This window comes from Eubalaena glacialis, chromosome 14, assembly GCF_028564815.1.
Source record: "Eubalaena glacialis isolate mEubGla1 chromosome 14, mEubGla1.1.hap2.+ XY, whole genome shotgun sequence".
Lineage (NCBI taxonomy): Eukaryota > Metazoa > Chordata > Mammalia > Artiodactyla > Balaenidae > Eubalaena > Eubalaena glacialis.
In genome coordinates, this window is record NC_083729.1 from 93358737 (window position 1) to 93380319 (window position 21583).

At 41.8% G+C, this 21583-nt stretch overlaps 1 protein-coding gene across 1 annotated transcript; it reads left to right on the plus strand.

Moving 5' to 3' along the window:
* The first annotated feature begins 452 nt into the window (after positions 1-452).
* On the plus strand, positions 453-21312 carry SLC5A7 (solute carrier family 5 member 7). The gene is made up of 9 exons (XM_061210936.1): positions 453-931; positions 2137-2335; positions 6579-6692; positions 7450-7605; positions 11383-11531; positions 12446-12589; positions 16019-16172; positions 18823-19040; positions 20042-21312. Exons 2-9 carry the CDS (start codon positions 2146-2148, stop codon positions 20669-20671), a joined length of 1755 nt encoding a protein of 584 aa, XP_061066919.1. The 5' UTR covers positions 453-931; positions 2137-2145; the 3' UTR covers positions 20672-21312.
* Positions 21313-21583: the final 271 nt, after the last annotated feature.

The following is a 21583-nucleotide window of genomic DNA, read 5'->3' on the forward strand; positions in this document are numbered from 1 at the left end:
GATAGATATTTAAAACGTATATGGCAAAATTTTGCAGCACTGGAATAGCGTACTTTGGTGGGCAAGCAACCTTGTTGGCTCAACCTTGTCTGGCTTACCTGCTACCTTCATTGCTGTTTTGGACGACTCCTACAGTCTTTCATTTTGATCCCATTCTTAAGAGGAAAGGGTATGAATTTAAAAATCACACTCAAAACCTTCCCAAAATATCTCCTCCAGAGAACACCTTGCAGGGAAGCCAGAATCAGCCTCCACCAGAGGCCCGGGAGGGAGGCAGCCCCTGAGCACCAGTGAGAGGTCCCTCAAGAAACCATTCCCGCAAAAGTCTGGGGAAACAAAACCCCTCGACCCCTCCTCTCTGCTGCACCTCCAGCGGCTGCACCTGAAAACAACTTCCTGAGACCCTCCCCGTCTCCCCATTCCCTGCTTCCAACCAGAGTAGTGGGAAGTAGGCATTGGAAATGACCCCGGGGAATCACGCCCTGCTTCCAGGAGGAGGGGAGCGGGAGTGGCAGCGCCGCGCCCGTGGCGTCAGGCCGGGACCCCGCCGGGCCGCTGGCCGGGAGCCCAGAGCCCAGCCCGGCCTGGTGGCTCCGGCGCGTCCCCTGCGCCCCACGCCCGCCGGCTCGCGGGGCACTTTTCCTCTGACGTCCGCCTCCCCGGCTCTGACGATCGCCCGCCTGCCGCCCTTATAAAGGGGTCTGTGGCCAATACTGGATCGATCGCCACTTCGCCGCGCCCACACCTGTCAGCTCCGCGCGCGCCGCGTTCCGGGAGACCCGGGGTGCGGAGTCCCCAGAGCCTGACCCTCCTGGCCCTGCCGCCCTGCGCCCCTGACCACCCCTCCCGTGTCCCGGGCAGCCTCGGCCTCCACGGTTCCCGAGAGGAGCCCGGACCCGCGGAGCGCTTCCCTGCGCGGCGACCTCTCCAGGTAGGAGCGCGTCGGGCGAGCCCTCCGACGCGGCTCTGGGCCTCCCGCGGGCACGCCCGGCGGGGCGGGTCCCGCAGTCCGGGTCCTCGGGTGCGGGTGCGAGCGGCTGTGAAGTCGGGGCGCAGTAGGGGCGCCGGAGACGCGGGGACACCGGGGGCGCAGGAGGGACACTGGGGCGCAGGAGGGGCAGCGGGGCGCAGGAGGGACACCGGGGGCGCAGGAGGGACACCGGGGGCGCGGGAGGGGCAGCGGCCCTTCCCTGCTCTGGCTACAAAGGCAAAACCCACCCCACCTCCCCACCCGCCGCCGGGGCTCCCTTCGCCTCCCCAGAACCCCAGGGGGGCTGGTTCTTTCGCCCAAGGTCTGTCATTCACCTGCGTGCGCAGATATCTGAGTTTTCCCCCAGAAACTTGTTTGTGTAAATTGGGGAGCATGAATAGACGCGGTCACCCGGGGAAATAAGAGAGAAGAGAATTCCAGAAAGTAAAGGCGTTAGAACTTGGCATGTCTCTTCCAAGCGTCTTGGTTTTAGTGCCTCTGCCGCTCCATTATGTTTTAGGCATTTCTGTACTTTAAATCGTTTTCTTGTATGTGCCATTAATGGGGTGGAGGACAGATCCGAAGGAACGGAAGACAGTGGATGGGGACAGTTGATCGGGAGGGAGACCCTTTAAACAGCGCAACTCTTCAGTGGCTGCAGTAACTTAAACCTCGGGCACTTCACTTGTTGAAAATTGGAGGCCGTGTGGTTTTGAAATGGATTTCCCTAAAGTTGTTTTTTTCCCCCCCAGATATTTGCATGTCACATTACTTCTGGAACAACTCCCTGAAGTTGTTTGAAAGGAGGGGTAGGATAATGAATGAATGAATATGGGTCAATTCTCAGAGTAATCTTTTATGATACACTTACAGTACTGAGCAATTCTAGACTGAATAAGTACATAGTTCCAAAACGCAAATACAGACGCACTGTTTGTAAGTGATTTCCTGACTGTTACTGAGTTAAAACACAAGACAAGGTTAATTTTACATTGCAAGAATTTATTTAACACAAAATGATTATTCCTTAAACAGCATCTCCCATTTCTTCTGTTTCTTGGAAACCCAAAACAAGGTTCAGTTGTTGAATAGAAACAGAGTGATGGAAAGGACACTTGTTGGCAACCGCAGGTGAACTTGCGATTTCAATGTACTTCTTCTTTAAGTGGCGCAGGATGTCAGGAGCCAGCACTTTCCAGGTGGAAGGGCTGATAGCCATCGTGGCGTTCTACCTCCTCATATTGCTGGTTGGAATATGGGCTGCGTGGAGAACCAAGAACAGCGGCAGCTCGGGGGAGCGCAGCGAGGCCATCATTGTGGGTGGCCGCGACATCGGGCTGCTGGTGGGCGGATTCACCATGACAGGTGGGTTCCGACGCAACCACCCCTGCAGCCATCCCACCCTAGCTGCTCCAGGGACAAAGCAAATCTTGTTCTTTGTCCTTGGGGGATTCTCTGTGTTCACTACTTATATATTTAAAAAATAATTTTTTACATTTATTTAGAACAAAATTAAAATGGTTTCAACTCAGTAGCGCTGGAACTAATGATTTTATAATCAATTACTGGACAGAATATCAGTGAAACAAATCTGGGCTATCTGGGCTGTTCAGCGGGTGGAAGCAGTAAAAACAAAGAGGTGGAGGAATGTGCAGAAGTGCCTTAGCCTTACAAGTTGTGTTTCTGTTCATTAATGTGATACAAGCAGCATCCCTTCCTGTTCATGAAGACAGGCATGAAGTTGTGACTTTGAGTTGTCTTAATGAATACTAACTAGTCAATGAACACTAACTCGTGATTTTAACTAACTAGTTAAAGCTGAATAAATCAATATGGGGGCAACCCAATTCCAAATTGATGGATGTCCTGTTTTGAAACCTTATTCTCCCATGTAATGAAATAATTTACTCACAGGAAGACGATCACATGTTATGAATCCACGGCTCTGAGAAAAACATTCCCAGGAACATTGATATGAAACGAAAAAAGCCAGGGTGTGTCCTAGTAGGAATCCCTCGGTTACCAGCTGCAGCTCTTGCCCATTCAAGCCTCTCTGTGCTAGGAGCAGTCTCTCCTCCTTTGCCCAGAGGTGGTTCTGATTAAGTGGTGGCTTGTTTTTCTTTTGTGTTCTTCTCGGTTGTTGAAAATAATATTGAAAAACAACAATTTAAAATTATATCTGTAATATCACCTGATACGTATCCACTAACAACACACATTTCATTTTAGACTCTTAGTAAGTTCTTCAATGTTAGCGACATAATCCATACTAACAGGAACTCTCAGTGGATTAATATGAGTGGAGTACTCAGTGGAAAAATATCCTATTGCAAATCATATCGAAATGATGTCAAATTTCATTCCTGAAGTGCTAGTTAAAATTGATTCACCCTGTTTATCACAAAGTTTTCCAAACCAGTCTGGGAAGACTGCATCCCTGTTTGGCCATCTGAAACCTATAATGCTGTAGAATAACTGATGGACGGTCGATTCTACCTTTCAGATATTAACATTTTGTTTGTTTAACTCTTCGCCGGCTGTACATGGCTTCGTTCAATCTTCATGACATCACTATGGAAGGGCTCTGGTTACATCAGGACCCAGACTCCCGTGGTTAGTAAGGACCAGAGCCAGGTCCACACCCAGGTCTGGCAGCCATGCCAGGGCCCCTGCAGTGACCACACCCAGCCCTCCACAGGTCTCTGCCCACTTCTTCGTGAAGATACCCAGGGTGAAAAGAGCTCTTTTTTACCCTCTGTTTCTAATTTTTTCTACATACACACATATGCAGAAAAAAAATGTGTTTTGCAAAATATTTTCTGTGATGCACAACATACAAAGTTAGAAAAATACAGAAACATGAAGAATAAAAATCACCTGCTTACCTACCACCTGCAGATGTTTACTGAAACGTTCATGTAGATTTTCTTGTTTTTTCTCTTAGTATCCAACTGCTGATGAATACACACATTCATACCTTCATTTTCAGTTTTCATTAGAGCACAAACATTTCCTCTTTCCTCTAAAGATCCACATATGATACCGTATCTGAACTGCATTAAAGCATTGTAATTATATTTCCTTCAGATTTCTCGTATGACAAAGAAAATAAGAAGAAAAGCAAAATAGAAGGACAGAAGTTTTTGATTTCACTCAAACTGTTGAAAAGAATAAATGAGCTGTTGTATACCAAAGTATTTTGTTCATTGTAAATTATGATAATGTTCTATTACTATAATTTAGTAGTACATTTATTATGTCCATAAAGATAATATTTCAGAATTTATCTTTTATCATTTAGAGTGATTTTTAATCTAATAGGCTATTAAAATGTATAGAAAAAATTTGAATTATGATATTTCTTATAAAGTGTCATGCTCGAGCTCAGCTTTTAAAGACTTTTTTAAAATCTCTCAGAACTGAAAAGAGCCTTGATCAATATCATAATTCAATTAAAATCTGAACCATATTATCTAAACCTTGTCAGATTCATTGATTGTATTATTTGATAAAGAATAAAGATTGAAAATAAAAATGCATATAATTTAAAAGAATTCTTGTTCTCGCTCATGAATCTGACATGAAATATACAAACATGCAAAGGACCAGATGGATGAAAATGGGGGGGCTTTAGTCATAATAAGTAACCAAGTCTGCCCTTCTATATTATAGTATTTGCAATCATTCAGGCACCAGTTTTCTTTCTGGAAATGGAGAGGAGACCTACACAATGAAAAATGATCACTAATAAGTGTTGTGCTTGTAAGACCATCAGATATTTACTTAATGCAGCAAAACATTGCTGGTGTGGAGTCAAGGGTCCCAGGTGCCAGGCGGAAGGTGAGGTCTCAGGGGCTGTGCCTGCGAGAATCCGTTGCTCCAGGTCCTGGTTACTCGCCCAGTGAGGGGCGGGGTGGGGGAGTCTTTAAAATTTTAGCAGGGTTTAGGATGAGAAAAGCACATCATAGCATTTGTTATTTATCAACACCATGGAAAAGCTACCGTGAAGATGGGGTGGCTGCTACATACGCATTTGTCCACTTGAGGTTTTTGTATATAAACTCTCCATTTAAATGTACTTAAAATTCCTTTGCAGGAAGGTCTTTTCATGTTGACTTTTAAAAATAGGATTAACCCTTGAACGTTCTCTCTTCTTTGCTTTGGATTTGGATTAAACGCCAGATAAATTTTGGCAAGAAACACAACAGAAACACTCGTCTTTGGCAGTTTCATATACATATTATTTATTTTACTTACATTCTAACCGTGAAATTTCAGGGAATTTTTCAGAGTCAAATTTTATTCCCCACTGCATAATACAGCCCAGAATTCAGTCTCATATTTGATAAGCTTCATGCCAGCCTATGTTCCTCATAATTTTACACAAATTCTACCTAGGGATTATTTTAAATATTTTGACTATACTCTTAAAAGGATATAAACTGCAAAGATCTGAGTGTTCCATTAACTTTGGCTTTTCAGCAAGAATCAACTAGTCTAGTGTCTTCTCAGAGAAAATGATAGAGTTTATAGAGCATTCTTGGCCCAAACTTGTTTAATCAAAATGTCTTTTCTTTGGTTCCATAGCCCTTCTTCACCTATTATGCTACAGAAATGTTATTAAATAACATCTGAAGAAGACGTATTTCTTATATTCTTTATGAAATATCAAGCATCTCACTGAAAGACCCAGAGCAGAACAAAGAATTGCAAATGGGCAGGCAGCCAATGTTGTAAATTCTCCTGAAGGCTGATCTAGCCCTAAGTGTAGGTCGGGTGCTTGGGAAGACAGAGAAGGAAAAGGTAATTTAAGCTCACTTTAGGGCACCTGACACCCACCTCCCTCCATTCCCTTAACAGTGTAAGGGAGTGAGTACAACTTCCTTATAATTCAGAATAGATTTGCCAAAATCCTATGCGCCCAGCATGCTTACAGAGTGACTCTATTGGTGAAAAGCACACACACACACACAACCACGCATGCACACACACACACCCCTCCCACTCCTTGAAGACAACAGTCATGATCAATGAGAAAAGATCAATACAATTAAAACAAAAGGCCTTTGAAATGAAGACACTTGACCCCATGTTATGGAGGCTGGGGGAAAAGTCGTAGTATTATTGAGAAGCAGTCATATAGTATTACATATTGTATATGATCTCAGACTTTATGATATAATAATATCATTTTAAAATGTTGATGACAGTGGATTTAGAAAATATCTGGGGCAACATTGTTCAATGGAAATATGATGTAAGCCACAAATATAATCTGAAATCTTCTACATATCACTTTAAAAAAACATAAAAAAGTAGGTGAATTAATGTAAATAATAGAATGGCTTAACGCAGTACATTGAAAATGTTTTACTTTTGCCATGTAACCATTACAAAAAAAAAAAATGAGAAACCTTACATTTATTTTTCCATGCTACGTCTTTGAAATCCGATGTGCCTTTTGCATTCTTCCAACACTTCAGACAAGCCATGTCTCCGGTGGCTGCCTCACCAGCCACTTGATGCTCAGGGCCGCCGTGTGGGGCTGAGCAGGTCTCAGGGATGACAGGTATGACACGTCTTCCCCTCACTTCTCATTCTGTTTCAGCCACCTGGGTCGGAGGAGGTTACATCAATGGGACAGCCGAAGCCGTGTATGTTCCCGATTACGGTCTAGCGTGGGCTCAGGCACCAATTGGATATTCCCTTAGTCTGATTTTAGGTAAGCAAAAGTTTACACCTGAGTGACTCAGTCAGTAAAGCATAAAGATCAGGAATATAAATAACAAGTGAGATAAGTCAAACGATGTGAATAACTATTGTGGGAAATGCTACCAGAAATCCCTAAGTAGCTGTTATCAGAAAGTGGTAACACTAATGTTTAGGTGATTGGATCTCTTGATTATGGAATATGTTTTAAAAAATTCCCTTGATTGTTTTGCTATCAAAACAGTGAATTTCTTAACATAATGATGTTTTTTCCTTTCCAAAATAGTGCGGACATATCATTAAAAATGAATCAACTTGAATTGTACCTGCATTTCATTTTGTAAATCAAACTAATAAAAGGTCAAGAATATTATATAATAGAGAGTTCCTAAATTTCTTTTGCACTTAGAATACTTTTGTTGGATCTTGTGCTTAATCAAATATCTGAATGCCCTGCTGGGTGACACAAATACATGAAGACATTTTACGGAGTGCAGTGCTGGTCCATGTTTTTCAATCCACATGCCTCTTCCATGTCATGTATGGCCTTGGATGCATGCAACGACAATTGTATTAAGAAATTTCCACTTTGTTGCTAAATATTTCTTGGTCCTGTACTCACTGGATTTTGCAGACAGGTTCCTCAACACGTGTAAGTGTTCTAAAAAATTCATTTCCCTTCAGAAATTATATATAGTAAAAGGTTGGCAAAGACTATTGTATTAGGGATTTTCCATTTTCTCATTAACACTTGCTTTAATTTCTTTTAGGTGGTCTGTTCTTTGCCAAACCCATGCGTTCCAAGGGATACGTGACCATGTTAGACCCCTTTCAGCAGATCTATGGAAAGCGCATGGGGGGGCTCCTGTTCATTCCCGCACTGATGGGGGAAATGTTCTGGGCTGCGGCCATTTTCTCTGCCTTAGGTAAGGACCAAAGAACGTCGTTCTGTGCGCATCTCTGGTTGAATGAGCATCAGATACACAGCTTTACTTTCTTCAGCCACAGGCCAGGCCGCCCCCAACCTCCAGCACCTGGATTAATGCCACCACCCCCCTGCTTTTCTCCCATAAGGTCGAATCTGATCACGTCCCTTTCCTGCTTAAAACCGGACCTTTGAACCAGGCTAGGAAGGCTTCTTATGACTTGGGCTCTTCCTTCTCCCTTCCTCCAGAATGGCAGTTCTGACACTTTGCAAGCACACTGCCCTCTGCTTAGGACTCACGCCCCTCTTTCTAGCCAACCAGGTAGTGTCTTCAGATCTGCTAGAGATGTCACTTCCTCAGGGCAGTCATCTTGAACCTGCTGGATGCCTTTCCTATGGGCTTCCTGAGGCACCAGGAATTCTGTTTCCATTGGATTTATCACTTTGTATGATTATGTGCCTATTTATCTATTTCCCAATTTCCAGCCTCACAAAAGGAACTATCAATTTCTTGAAGGCAGGACCTGTGTCTTATTAACACTTACAGTCCTATCACAAATGAATGAATGAATGAATCACCTATAGCTACATGTTCTTCAAAAGAGAAAAAGGAAAACAACAGTCCTTCCTTTCTCAGTGTAATCCCATTGCATCCTAGACTGTTGGGTTGTAGACATATTCAGGGATTTGGAAAATGGACTTAGACTCTTTGGGGTCTAACTTACTATCAAGATCCATCAGTGCTGAGGACAGCCTGTCTTTGGTGCTTGGATTCTCAGCCCACTGGTACGACCTAGAAAATGAGAGATTTCAGTGGGAGACCTTCAGGCTCAGTACCCTCCCTGCTCATCAAGGAGAAATCTACACCATCCTACTGAGTGTTGAGTTCCTTCCTGAAGACCAGCAGAGCTGGTCCTTCCTTGTCCTTCCTCAGTGAGCCGTGTGCATGTGTGACACCCAGGACACGCACGTTACTCTCCATCTCCTCTTACAAATGGGAACAATGGGCTTATGTCTACAGTCAGACTTTAAGTGGACAAAACAAAAGTCAGATAAGATGAATTGCCTTCTCTGTTGCATATTAGACTACAAGCTAGTCTTCTGGTCTCAGTATTATCATCAGATCTGGTCTCTGTAATATCAGCTATTAGTTTACACCACTCTTCATTCCTGTCTCTCTAGACTCTTGTATAATCCTATCTTATTTTCCTGGTCTCCAACTGTAAAATGAAGGAATGACTTGGTGTAGAAAAGAAGAGAACTTGATAGTTTTAAAAAAGCTGTAATAACTCAGTGAAAATGTTGCACTTTCCTGGCACTAAGTAATCATACTCCACAACCACCACTGCCACATCCTAATGAAATTTTATATAAAAGCACAGCTCCCTTCCCACCTTGCTCTCATTAGCTAAGAAGCAACGGTAGTTTATTTGTCACTGGTTTCAATGCCAGAAAATGCTGGCTTTAAGAACAAACTGCATGCTGAGATATCAAAAAAGGAGTGGGCTGAATATCTAACAGAATACAAAATGTTCACTCTCACTGAATAAAGATCAATTTATATAACAGAGCCCTGAAGGGAGAATAGAATGAATAATCTATTATTTCTAAAGTATTTTGGAAATTTAATAGCTAAACTCAACTTTGCTGCAATTAGTTATTTTTGTAAATATATGTGTCTACATCTGTGTGTGCATGTCAACATATATGTAAAATATATTAATGTCTCTCTACACACACACATATCAAACAACATTTATGAAAATATTACTGCTGTTCTTGAAATATATGCTCTGGTAAAAAGAATGTGTGTGAATTTTAAATTAACACCTCTATTTTCTTCAAAAATAATAGTTGGACATAATTCAAAGTTAGTGTTTATTAGAAATAACTTGGGACAAGATCTTTTACCACCTTACTATGAATATGTATGAATGAGCATAGTTCACCACTAAAGGAGTATCTTAAACTATCTTCTTGGTATAAACAGACAACACCCTTACAGCTTCTTAAAGAAATGTATATTTACACTTTTAACGGCTCAATTCAGATAATTTTTATAACTTTATTTGCAGTATATTTAGTTTTATGGCTGCATGAGTAAATTAATATTTCACAACAGATCTGGAAGTATAACTTTGATTTTACTCACTACAAATGATGGGGTGATTTAGAAAATATTTAGAGAAAAAATTTATCCCAACCTTAATAGTGGTACAAAAGTAGGTGACTTCTTTAAAACCACTGAGTTACAGCCAAATGGCAGCATTTACTAGGACCCTAAATCTTTAGGCTCCCCGTCTAGTGATCTTTCTTCTATAACATACAGCCTCCCTACCTTTTGGATGTGTAGGATTAATAGAAATTTCACAAAAGGGTGAGAAATTAAACAGTATTCAAAAGAGGTTGGGTAATAATTGGACTTTTCATAATTCATGGGGTATGACTCTAAAATGTTGTTCTTAAAGTAGAGAACTAGACCAAAGATGAATGACAGAGAATTGCGACAAAAGTTTCAGCATGAAGTAAATAATCTCAGGAGAAAAAAAATAATAACTTGTTAAATATCCATACAACAATAATTCAGTCATTTATCCAAAGTCACTTGTAAATAATTGACCTCTTTCCCTTCTCCCAATTCCTTACTAGGCATTTCCTTTTCTCAACTGGTTTTCACACAAGAAAGTAATTCAATTTTGATACCAAAGCCAAAGTACTAAGGAAAAATTTCTTGAAAAATATTTTGCATTGTTTTCTTAGATCAAAATATACTGCTCTTTAGATAATGGATTTTTCATCTCGGGTGGGTTGCCTATGCTATTAGCATGCCATTGAGAAGCGATAGTAGAATGTAAGATTGCAAGTAATGATTCAAAGAAATCACAGATTTGTTGCATGTATGTTAACGTGGCAGGAATATCATTGCTGCGTTTAATAATACGAAATATAAACTATACCACTTTTGAGAAGAACAGGGAAAGGGTGTGTAGAGCAGCAAGTGAATTCTGAACTGGCAGTCCAAGAACTGCAGTGGTCCAGCTGTCCATACCATAACATTCTATTGGAAATACAGACACCAACGAACACAGTAAACAAAGTCAGAAAGTCAGAAAAGCATAGATCGACTTCTAAGGCAAGTTTACAATTTTGATGATGAAAATTACTTTAAAACATGATGCTAAAATCTACGGCTCTTCAGTGCACTGGTGTCCTAGGGGCAAGACTGGAATTCTCCAGCAAACAAATAAAATAAAAGTAGTCTTTCACTAAGTTGAAAAAGTTGGAAGGAACGAGTTACCAATTTTATTATTTTCTCCTACGAATTTGTTTCAAACCTTGGTAACTTATACCATGTGTCATCTAATAAAAGCTGGCTGAGGTCAGAGTTAATGCAAAAGAGCAAATGAATGCTGATTGTAAAATGTGGAGATGGGTGGTTATGCTTATCATAAAGGCTTATTTTTCTCATGGATGTGAGTAAATACACTGCATATGTTCAACAAAGTCAGAGTTTCAGGTAGTTGGTGGCATTACTGCAAGATCTTATAGTAGTATTCAGTGTAGTATATGCCATGGATCTGTAAACAAATCGTGAATTTCAGGTGTCCACACATAAATAAGTGAGCAAAGCACTAATTTCAGAAAGAAAGATTATTTTTAAACATATGTGTGTGTGTATATATATAAATGCAGATATGCATGTGCATATTCAGTTTACTGAGACGGAAGAATGTGAATGTGAGACTTCACCTGGGCTGTTCTCATCCAATCCTTCCAGGAGCCACTATCAGCGTGATCATTAGCACCGATGTGCGCGTGTCCGTCATTGTCTCCGCCCTTATCGCCACGCTGTACACCCTGGTGGGCGGGCTCTACGCCGTGGCCTACACAGATGTCGTTCAGCTCTTCTGCATTTTCGTGGGACTGGTAAGTGGGGCCATTCACAGACTTTCTTTCTTCCTTCCTTCCCTTCTCTCTTCCATCCTTCCTTCTTTTCTTCCTTCCTTCTTTCCTTGCTTCCTTCCTTCCTCCCTCCCTCCCTTCCCTTCTTCCTTTCCTTCTCTCTCCCTTCTTTTCTTCCTTCTTTCCTTCCTTTCTCCTTTTGTGAAAGATAATGTGGTATTTTATACTAACTCAGCAAAAATTAACAGAAATGTTATTTTCCCATCATGAGTAATACACAGTAAGTCGTATACTATTGGAAACTTTTCATTTCTCTGTGGATTAATTGGATGAAAAACCTCTAGTCACATTGTGAGATTTTGACAGAAAAGTGCCCTCAGTTAAGTCTTAGTAAGGTCTAGGGCTTCCTCTCCTTCATGCCTCCATTTGATGGAAACACATGTGGGATCGTCCTTGAATAACTTCCCTCACAGTTAAAATTGAAATCCTGACACTAATCTGTATTTGTCTCTTAACCCTTCCTTCTATTAGTTTTGGTTAATCCATGAAACTGCTCATGGGACATAGAAATTATTTTCAATCAAATCTTCTCGGTCGCTTTAAGGAATGGATATCTTCTTCTAATTCTAAGAAAACACAAAAAGTTTACATATAAACATATGTAAAGTTCTCAAATTCAACGTTTTCTTCCCAAAGGTCTTTGGTGGCTGCTGTGTAGTTAATGTGAAATGGCATCATTCGCACAAAAGCTGCATATGTGCTACTCTAACTCTCCTAAGTCAGTGTTTCACGGTGTCCCACAGAGAACATGCTTCCAGGCCCTTCCCTGAACAAGAGGGACACTGAGCTGTGCCATCTACGAGAAAAAAATAATAGACTAAATCCTGCATGTCCCAGACAGTCGCACGGCCTAACGCTCTCCCGCGCTCTGGTTGCAGTGGGTCAGCGTCCCCTTCGCGCTGTCACATTCTGCGGTAGCTGACATCGGGTTCACGGCCGTGCACACCAAGTACCAGAAGCCCTGGCTGGGGACCATTGAGCCGTTTGAAGTCTACACGTGGCTTGATAGCTTTCTGTTGTTGGTAAGTGATGCTCTTACCCGAGGAAGGCACTCTCACTTGTCCTAAAATCAGACGCACTTCCAAGATTTTAGTGTTTATATGTAACACTAAAATGCACCCTCCTGTCCATTTCTGGGTTGACTGCTTCCTACTGGAAGAAGGATGGGGCCACTGACAAGTGTCAAAGCGATCACTTCCCTGGGGTTATGTGTGGTGTGTCCACACTTGTGCTGAACACCACGCCCTACTGCCGGATACCTCCCCCGATCTGAGAGCCACACCAGCTAAACATTCTATTTTGTATCTTGGATTAAGGCATTAAAATCCAACTTCTTCTGAAATAAGTAACTCATTCAGTCTCTAATTAAATTTGTGGTGTCATAAGGCCTTAAGTGCATGAGATACGTAGGGAAGGGAGGTGTCACCCAGGACAGATGCCAAGAAAGAAGGCGGGGAGGTCAGGCAGCTGGGAATGTGCAGAACCTGTGGGTGAAGGTGGTGGCCTTGAGGGGTGGGCATGGAAGAAATCAAGGCAGATCACAGACAGAGGGAGAGGGAGTACCAGAGAACCTCTCCCTCAGAGATTTTGTGATTTTGTGATTTTGCTAGAGGGGTTATGTATTTTAAGAAAACAATGTATTTGATTTCAAAGTAAGCAATAGATTGTTATCAAAATTAAGGGGAAATTGTTTATGTTTGTTCCCTTTTTAGAAGATTCACAATATTTTGTGATTTCATTATGTGTCTGTGGCACTTTGTTAAATTTTAACACTGAAAGTAGATGTGTCTGCCCCCGTGAAGAACTTACTGGTAAGAAGACAGGAAAACATGTAAACTAATGTTTCCAGTGGTGGGGAGGAGGGCTTTTTCCCCAACGATTGTTAAGAAATGCATTGGCTGAAATTTTTCTGGCATGGTTTACAATTATGAATTGAACGGAGAAGGCAATTAAATATTATATGTATGTGTAATTTTACCTTCATGGCTGGTGTATTTATGGTTATATGGGAGAGATGATGAGACTTAGAAAAACTAGGCAATTTTTTGATTATCAATCACACCATTGTCTGAGTGACAGATTGAAACAGAGAACCAAGACCCCAAAGTCCTTTCTCCTACACCACACTTTAGTCCTCGGATTTACTCATCTTCAAGATAAGGCATTATATCCAATGATTGCTACAATTTCTCCCATCTCAAAAAATTGTATGACTAAAAGTCATGTTCATCCTTCAAATTGTAAGATAAGTTGAAATGAAATAATAGATGCGGAATGACTGACTGAATAAATAAACTGTAGATGCGAGCCTTGAAACGTTTCATCAATGGTCTCTGATCTTCCAGTTGCCATGGAAATGACTTGTCAAGTCCTGCTCATGGTACCCTAGAGGCATCTCCCCGTCCCACCCTAAACTTCCCCCGTCCCTATATTAGCACTAGATCAAGCTCCTGGATCACCTGGCCCTATTGTGACAGCCCCTCACTGGTCTCCCTGCTGGCAGCCCACCCACATCCCACTCCTCCAAGCCCATTTCTACCTTCCCATCAGAGCTCCTGTTTGTCAGTGGAGGCCAGATTTTACCTGACTTACAAACCTGGATGGCCTAAATGTCCATAGACACAGGTATGTAAATTATGATATATCGATTCACATAGTCATTGAAATTATTGACGAAATATTCATCAACATGGAAGATGTCAATGATATACTGATTTACAGGTTGCAAAACAAAAGGAAAAGTTTTGGAAGCATATAGATTTGAGGCATGGGATTATGAATTTTAGAATTTCTTCTTTTGCCTTTGTTTTGTTTTGTTTGTTTGTTTTGCTTTTGAGCTTGTATGGCTTTTATAAGAAGGAAATTGTTCTGGAGCCAATATGTGATTGGCACAGATGTGACAATAATAAACAAGACAGATGTCCCAGAACTCGGAGCCAGTGAGACAGACAGACAATCAAAGAAGCAACTTCAGTACATTGTGATGTGGGAAGTTCCCTCCTCAATTCACTCACTCACATGATAAATATTTACTGAACACTGACTCTACGCCAGTGAGAGGATTCTCCAGCCTCCTCTCTCACCACCCACACACACCCTGACCTCTACCCATACCAAACACACGGTGGTCTAATGGCTGCCTCTTTGTTTTTTTCTTTTTCTTTTTCATATTGGGTTCTTTCCCAAGAACTCTCCTCCCTCTCCATCTCCACCTAGTGACACCCTCTTGATGCTTAAGGGGACTCAAATGCCGTTTCTGTAGGTTACCATGCCTCTGTCTTCCTCCCACCTTTCCCCTCCCTCTGTTACCCCCAGATGATTGATTGTTTCTCATTATTGTTCCTATATGTACCTCTTTATAGCATCAACAAATTACACGCTAGTTCAGTGTCTCCAAACTTTTTTTTTTTTTATAAATTTATTTACTTATTTATTTATTTTTGGCTGTGTTGGGTCTTCGTTTCTGTGCGAGGGCTTTCTCTAGTTGTGGCGAGTGGGGGCCACTCTTCATCGCGGTGCGCGGGCCTCTCACTGTCACGGCCTCTCTTGTTGCGGAGCACAGGCTCCAGACGCGCAGGCTCAGTAGTTGTGGCTCACGGGCCCAGTTGCTCCGCGGCATGTGGGATCTTCCCAGACCAGGGCTCGAACCCGCGTCCCCTGCATTGGCAGGCGGATTCTCAACCACTGCGCCACCAGGGAAGCCCCAAACTTTTTAATTGTATATCCTCCATAAGAATGTTAAGCACACCCCCAAGGTAGGGATAGGAATTATAAACTGCTTATATGTACTGTACTAGCACGTTGTGTAAATCGTTTAATAAAACAACAATATAACATTTTGGTACGAGGTAGCAATGAATATAAAGAGAAATTCTAGCATCTTCTTGATGCCCTATATTGTCTTGAGCCTCTGCACAGCCCAGTCTAGAAAACACCATAATGCACTGACTCTCCCAGTGGACAGTGACCTCAAGAGCAGAAACCACTTTTCACTCATCTTTGGGCTCTGACAACTGTTACGCTGCCTGGCACATGACCGGAATCCAGAAATATCCATTGGGTGTTTTGAATCAAATTAAACTTCATGGTTTCAGAATCTTAATTTTTTGAGATAGTTTTGTGGTTGTTAGAACTTCCAGATAAGAACAAACTGAAGGTTTCTGGGTAGTTGTATATAATGCAGCTTAAAGTAGGTAAATTAAGCAAAAGAAAATATTGTGCTACATAATTATGAGAGAAAAGAACTTGAGAAATTCTGCACAACTGAACCTATGACAATGACTTAGTGACAGCAGTGGAGACAAGCAGCATGCAGGACCATTTTCTACCCTTCAGAGCCATACATGTGACTATTCTGAATGTGATTGTTAAAAAAAAAATCTCATTTTAAAAATACCTAATAGATGCTATTTGCCTCCAATTCATTTTGAGTCCCCGTGGTTCCCACACAGATGCTGGGTGGAATCCCGTGGCAAGCCTACTTCCAGAGGGTCCTGTCTTCATCCTCAGCCACCTACGCTCAAGTGCTGTCCTTCCTGGCAGCTTTCGGGTGCATGGTGATGGCTCTGCCAGCCATACTCATTGGAGCCATTGGCGCATCAACAGGTAAATCTCTTGCAGCTTCACTAATTGACTCACTCAGGCTTCATCCAAGTCACCAGTTACCACTCAGCTGCCCTCCCTCCCCCACTTTCCCTCTTCCCCGCACACAATTAATGGTTTCTCATCATGTTCATATATCTACCTTTGTAATATGTCAACAAATTGTCTTATAGTTCAGACATTGATTGCACACCTCACCAATAAGACATTTTAAAGCACCCCCCCCCCAGTGTTGGTATATTTCTCAACTGTGTATTTGTGATCTTGTCAGCAGTGGTTCTCAGCCAAGGTGCACACTGTCATCATCTGGGGAGGCGGAGGGACTCATTTCTATCCTACCCCACGGGGATTTTATTTTAATAAGCTAAGATAGAGCCAGAGACTGGTGTTTTTAAAAGTCCTCTTGGCAGGGACTTCCTGGTGGTCCAGTGGTTAAGAATCCAACTTCCAATGTAGGGGACGCGGGTTCGATCCCTGGTTGGGGAACTAAGATTCCCACATGCCGCGGGGCAACTAAGCCCACGCACCACAACTACGGAGCCCATGTGCCACAGCTAGAGAGAAGCCCACGCACCACAACGAAAGATCCCACGTGCTGCAACTAAGACCTGACGCAGCCAAAAATAATTAATTAAATTAATAAATAATAAATAAATAATAAACGTCCCCTTGGTGAGTCAAATTTGAGAACCACTGACTCAGAAGTTGACCTGCCATCACCATGACCACCTAAGGACCACTTTGAACTTGAGGCTTCTGTTTACATTTTCAATAGTTTGTTAATTAAAGGTTTCCTTTCTTGGAGAAATCAATCAGTACGTTTGTAGGTAAAGATAAACTAACTCACTAAGGTGCTTAGAGAATATCTTGCTCAAAATTGGTAAAAAAAAAAAAAAAAAGACCTTTATGAGATACTGATCTCCCAGTTAGCCTCTATCCAGAACATTTTGTTTTTGTTTTTGTTTTTTTGGTTTTTTTCTTTGTTTTTGTTGTTTTTTTAAACATGTGAATCAGCTATATGTATACATATATCCCCATATCCCCTCCCTCTTGCGTCCCCCTCCACCCTCCCTATTCCACCCCTCTAGGTGGTCACAAAGCACCGAGCTGATCTCCCCATGCGATGCAGCTGCTTCCCACTAGCTATCTATTTTATATTTTATCCAGAACATTTTTTAAATCACATCCTTAATTTGATTCCACTTATTAATTACTCCTGACCCTTATGTTCCCGTGATATACAACTTCCAAGAGCATTTCATGAAAGTATATCACATTAACTGAAAATCAAAGGCACCCTCTAGGTAGAGGTAATTAAAAGAGATTAAGGAAATTTACCTTTCGCTCTGTTGTGTTTTGTAAAGATGACCCAGGATGATGCTCAGTGGCTACTTTGACTTTCAATTAATAGAGATGTTGATTGGACTATTTAATTTTGAAGAGAACCACCGTGGTTCATAGTGTACATGCTCTATTCCAGTTGTTCATCCATGATGTGATGAACACTCAAAAAGGTGGCTGACAAAGGTGACTGTGTGCCTTAGAATAAAAGATGGCATTTATGTCACAATCAGAAAACAGGTCTGGCCATTAGTGTGTGTGTGTTGCTGGAAAACAGACTAAAAAAAAAATTGTAAAGCCTATTTTTTTCTTGGATGAGATACAAATTCTTGGTTGTTATTTCTGGTACCATAACATCTCAGTTAATGCTATAAAATAGGCCACATCAAAGCACGGCTTTGAACAATTGTAATAGAAGATGGAGGAAGGAAAAATGGTAGGATCCAAGGGAAACCACTCCTATTTGGTCCTGAAATCATGACATTAAAGTTCAACGAATAAGAAAGGAACTATACTAAAGGACATTTAAAGCTTCTGTTGTATTCTTCAGCACATGCTAGTAAAACTAAACAGTAAAGCAGATATATATGCAAAGATAAAGTTATGTTTCAAGTCCTTTTACTACAGAGTCTAAAAACTGCCTGAAAATTTCAGCCCCATACTTGCACTTTTTATTCAATAAAAGGGGACTGTCCTTGGTCCATCATGCCTATTTCTAGTAAGTGGAATTCGATGCAAGAAAGAATTGAGAGAAGAATAATGCTGAGGAAGCTCCAATAACAAGACTTTATCCAGGAAGAGGATGGGTGAGAATAGCCCCACTGCCGTCTTTATCCACTTAATGTGTGTACCTGAGCAATGAAACAGTATGAGTTCTCTCACATCTCTGCATGGCTGGAGGAACGCTCTATGCTTCAGCTTAAGAACACTTATTTTCTATAAGTGTGCACAATGTAACACCATTGTAACATTGAAGATGAGAAATATATATTAAATATATATTTAATTATATATATATATATTTCACACCACCATTTTCTGTTCAGGTCTTGTGCATAAGACTAACTGTAACCCATTAGTAGCTGGAATATATGAGACAATTTCACTGGACCAGTACATGGACTTCCCACCTAATTAAACTAACATGCCCTGTTAGACTAATTAGATTTCCCACTGATTAGACTAGTTTATAGGTTCCGATTTTATTTCGAAAGCTACCTAGTAAATAGGATGACCCCAGATGGATGGATGGATGGATGCATGGATGAATGGATGGCTCTTTGGTTGTTGTGTTTGTTGTTTCTATCCACAGACTGGAGCCAGACTGGATACGGGCCTCTCGACCCCAAGGACAACCAACAGGCAGACATGATCTTGCCGATTGTCCTGAAGTATCTCTGCCCTGTGTACATTTCTTACTTTGGCCTTGGAGCCGTTTCTGCTGCTGTCATGTCATCAGCAGATTCTTCCATCTTGTCAGCAAGTTCGATGTTTGCTCGCAACATCTACCAGCTTTCCTTCAGACAAAATGTAAGAACAGTTTTTTCAACATAACATTATTGCTCTTGTTCTCCTCCTTGCACTTACTGTGTAGGTGTTTCTCTATACTTATTAATAGTCTGCATGAAAACCTGACCCTACTTTGATTCAGCACTTTATTTATGCTGTATATGAGGTTTTTAATGCATGTTGTCATTCACGCTAATACTGAAGGGCACTAATCGATATAACTATTTCCCAAGAGGTACAGTCATATTGCAATAATTTAAAAGTCTTCTCTTTCTAATGAACGAGCAATGAAACCTCAAATAACTTAGAAAAACTTTGAGTTTAAGTAAATACGATAAGAAATTCAGGAACCCTGGCAGAGGCAGAAGAAAATGAGTAATTATTTCATGGGTGTTGGTCTCACACCTGTCCTGGTCTTCGCTTGAACCCCAAGTCCTCCTTTGTCAGAAAACAGCCTCTCAATTTGATTTTCCTTATTGAATGCAAGGGCGCAGAGCAGCACGATCGTGCTCACTGAGGGGCCCAGAGCCCCCCTCCACCTTCTTCCTTGATTCAGGCTTGCCTTTCTCTAGGTTTTCTAGGTCATAGTTAACAAAATGGTCCCACTTGTTTTTTAAGGCGGTTACCCTCCAGGAAGAGAGGAAGACAGGCCACAACCTCTCACTGCCACATGAAAAACTATTCCTTAACGTGGAAAGTAAAGAAATCTTCCCTTGCATTATCATTCCCCTACAAGGACCCAGCGCGCATCTCACGTCTCCCTCTGACATTCAGCGAAGAGCGCGAGTGGGCTCTGCTTCCTGCATACGGGTCACTGAAGCCTCTCCCAAGGTCGCCCAGGGAGGCTGGCTAGATTGCTCGCTTCACATGCTGTGGTTTCGGCTGGTTTTACCCATAGACTGAGCCTTTTGAACCAGGGGGATTCTTTAGAGCAGCTTTAAAACACAGGAAGGCATCTCATTCTCCTCCTAGAGGAGCCAGCACGTCCTCAGAAAAACTGACTCGATGGCGATTTCTTGCAGGCTTCCGACAAGGAGCTCGTCTGGGTCATGCGCATCACGGTGTTCGTGTTTGGAGCTTCTGCAATGACCATGGCCTTGCTGACGAAGACGGTGTACGGGCTCTGGTACCTCAGCTCCGACCTCGTATACATCATCATCTTCCCGCAGCTGCTCTGCGTGCTCTTCATCAAGGGGACCAACACGTATGGGGCCGTGGCAGGTTACATTTCTGGCCTTTTCCTGAGAGTAACCGGCGGGGAGCCGTACCTGAACCTGCAGCCCTTGATCTTTTACCCTGGTTATTACATTGATAAAAGTGGCATATATAATCAGAGATTCCCATTTAAAACCCTTGCCATGGTGACCTCATTCTTATCCAACATTTGCATCTCTTATTTAGCCAAATACCTATTTGAAAGTGGAACCTTGCCACCAAAATTAGATGTATTTGATGCTGTCGTTGCAAGGCACAGTGAAGAAAACATGGATAGGACAATTCTGGTCAGAAATGAAAATATTAAGCTAGATGAACTTGCACCTGTGAAGCCTCGGCAGAGCATAACTCTCAGCTCGACTTTCACCAATCAGGAGGCCCTCCTCAACATGGATTCCAGTCCAGAGGGGTCTGGGACTGAAGATAATTTACAATAAACACATCCTCACTGCTTTCCTAGACGGAGCGCTATAGCAGGCTAGTCCTGGAAGGGTGGTTTGCGGCATATAAAATATATTTTAAAAATAATGTTCAGGAGGACAAAAATCCATATAATAGTGCAATTGCACACATCCAAGACAAGCCAGAAGGAAGCACCCCTGAAGCAGCATCCCTTTCTCCCTCGTGGACACATCTCATCCTCATTTGATTTCGACTCTCAGTAGTTTTGTTAAGTATTCAAACATGAATAAAACCCCACTCAAAGAATGGAGAGCCAAAAAGAGTGTTCACCTTTATTATGGAAAAAGGAAGTAGATGTGAGAAAGCCAAGGAGACTGGGTAGCCTTGATCCCGACCTTGTTTGCGAATGCCCTGTGAGTCTAGTTTAACTCTCACACTGAAGTTGTGAGAACAAATCCCCATCACTCCAGTGAATGGTACAGCGAATTAATCAGCTGATTTCTCTGATGTGATGAATAATTCCTTCTTTCATGTTCTTAATTATAACATTCGCTGAATGTGCAATTTGTTTTTCTTTTAGTAGTGGTATGTATTATTCTGAGTGCAGGCAAAGCAGACACACAAAAAAATATTGTGTAGTGGCATTTCTTGCATGCAAGATGATAGTAGATTCCGTCTTGATAGAGGATCCCTGGTTCCTTTGGGTGTGTCTAAAACTACCATACAACTACCATATGCGTTGGGGAAAGTACCTATGGTGAGAAAGGCGTGATTATTAGGCAACCTTACAGCAATAAATCAAGAAGGCCACTAAGTAGAAAGTGACAGGAACAACAGTGAACTTTTACCTTCATCTGAAGTTTAGAAAATTTTGCTTCATGAGAAAAGAAGTAATCTGTTGACTTGCTATGTATTAGTATTGGAAGTGAAATTGAGCCATTTGTAAG

Coding starts and splice junctions, on each gene's coding strand:
- SLC5A7 (XM_061210936.1), top strand. CDS start 2,146: ATGTCAGGAGCCAGCACTTTCCAGGTGGAAGGGCTGATAGCCATCGTG. Junction 11,532..12,445: donor TCTGCATTTTCGTGGGACTG/GTAAGTGGGGCC, acceptor CTCTGGTTGCAG/TGGGTCAGCGTCCCCTTCGC. Junction 16,173..18,822: donor AGCCATTGGCGCATCAACAG/GTAAATCTCTTG, acceptor TTCTATCCACAG/ACTGGAGCCAGACTGGATAC.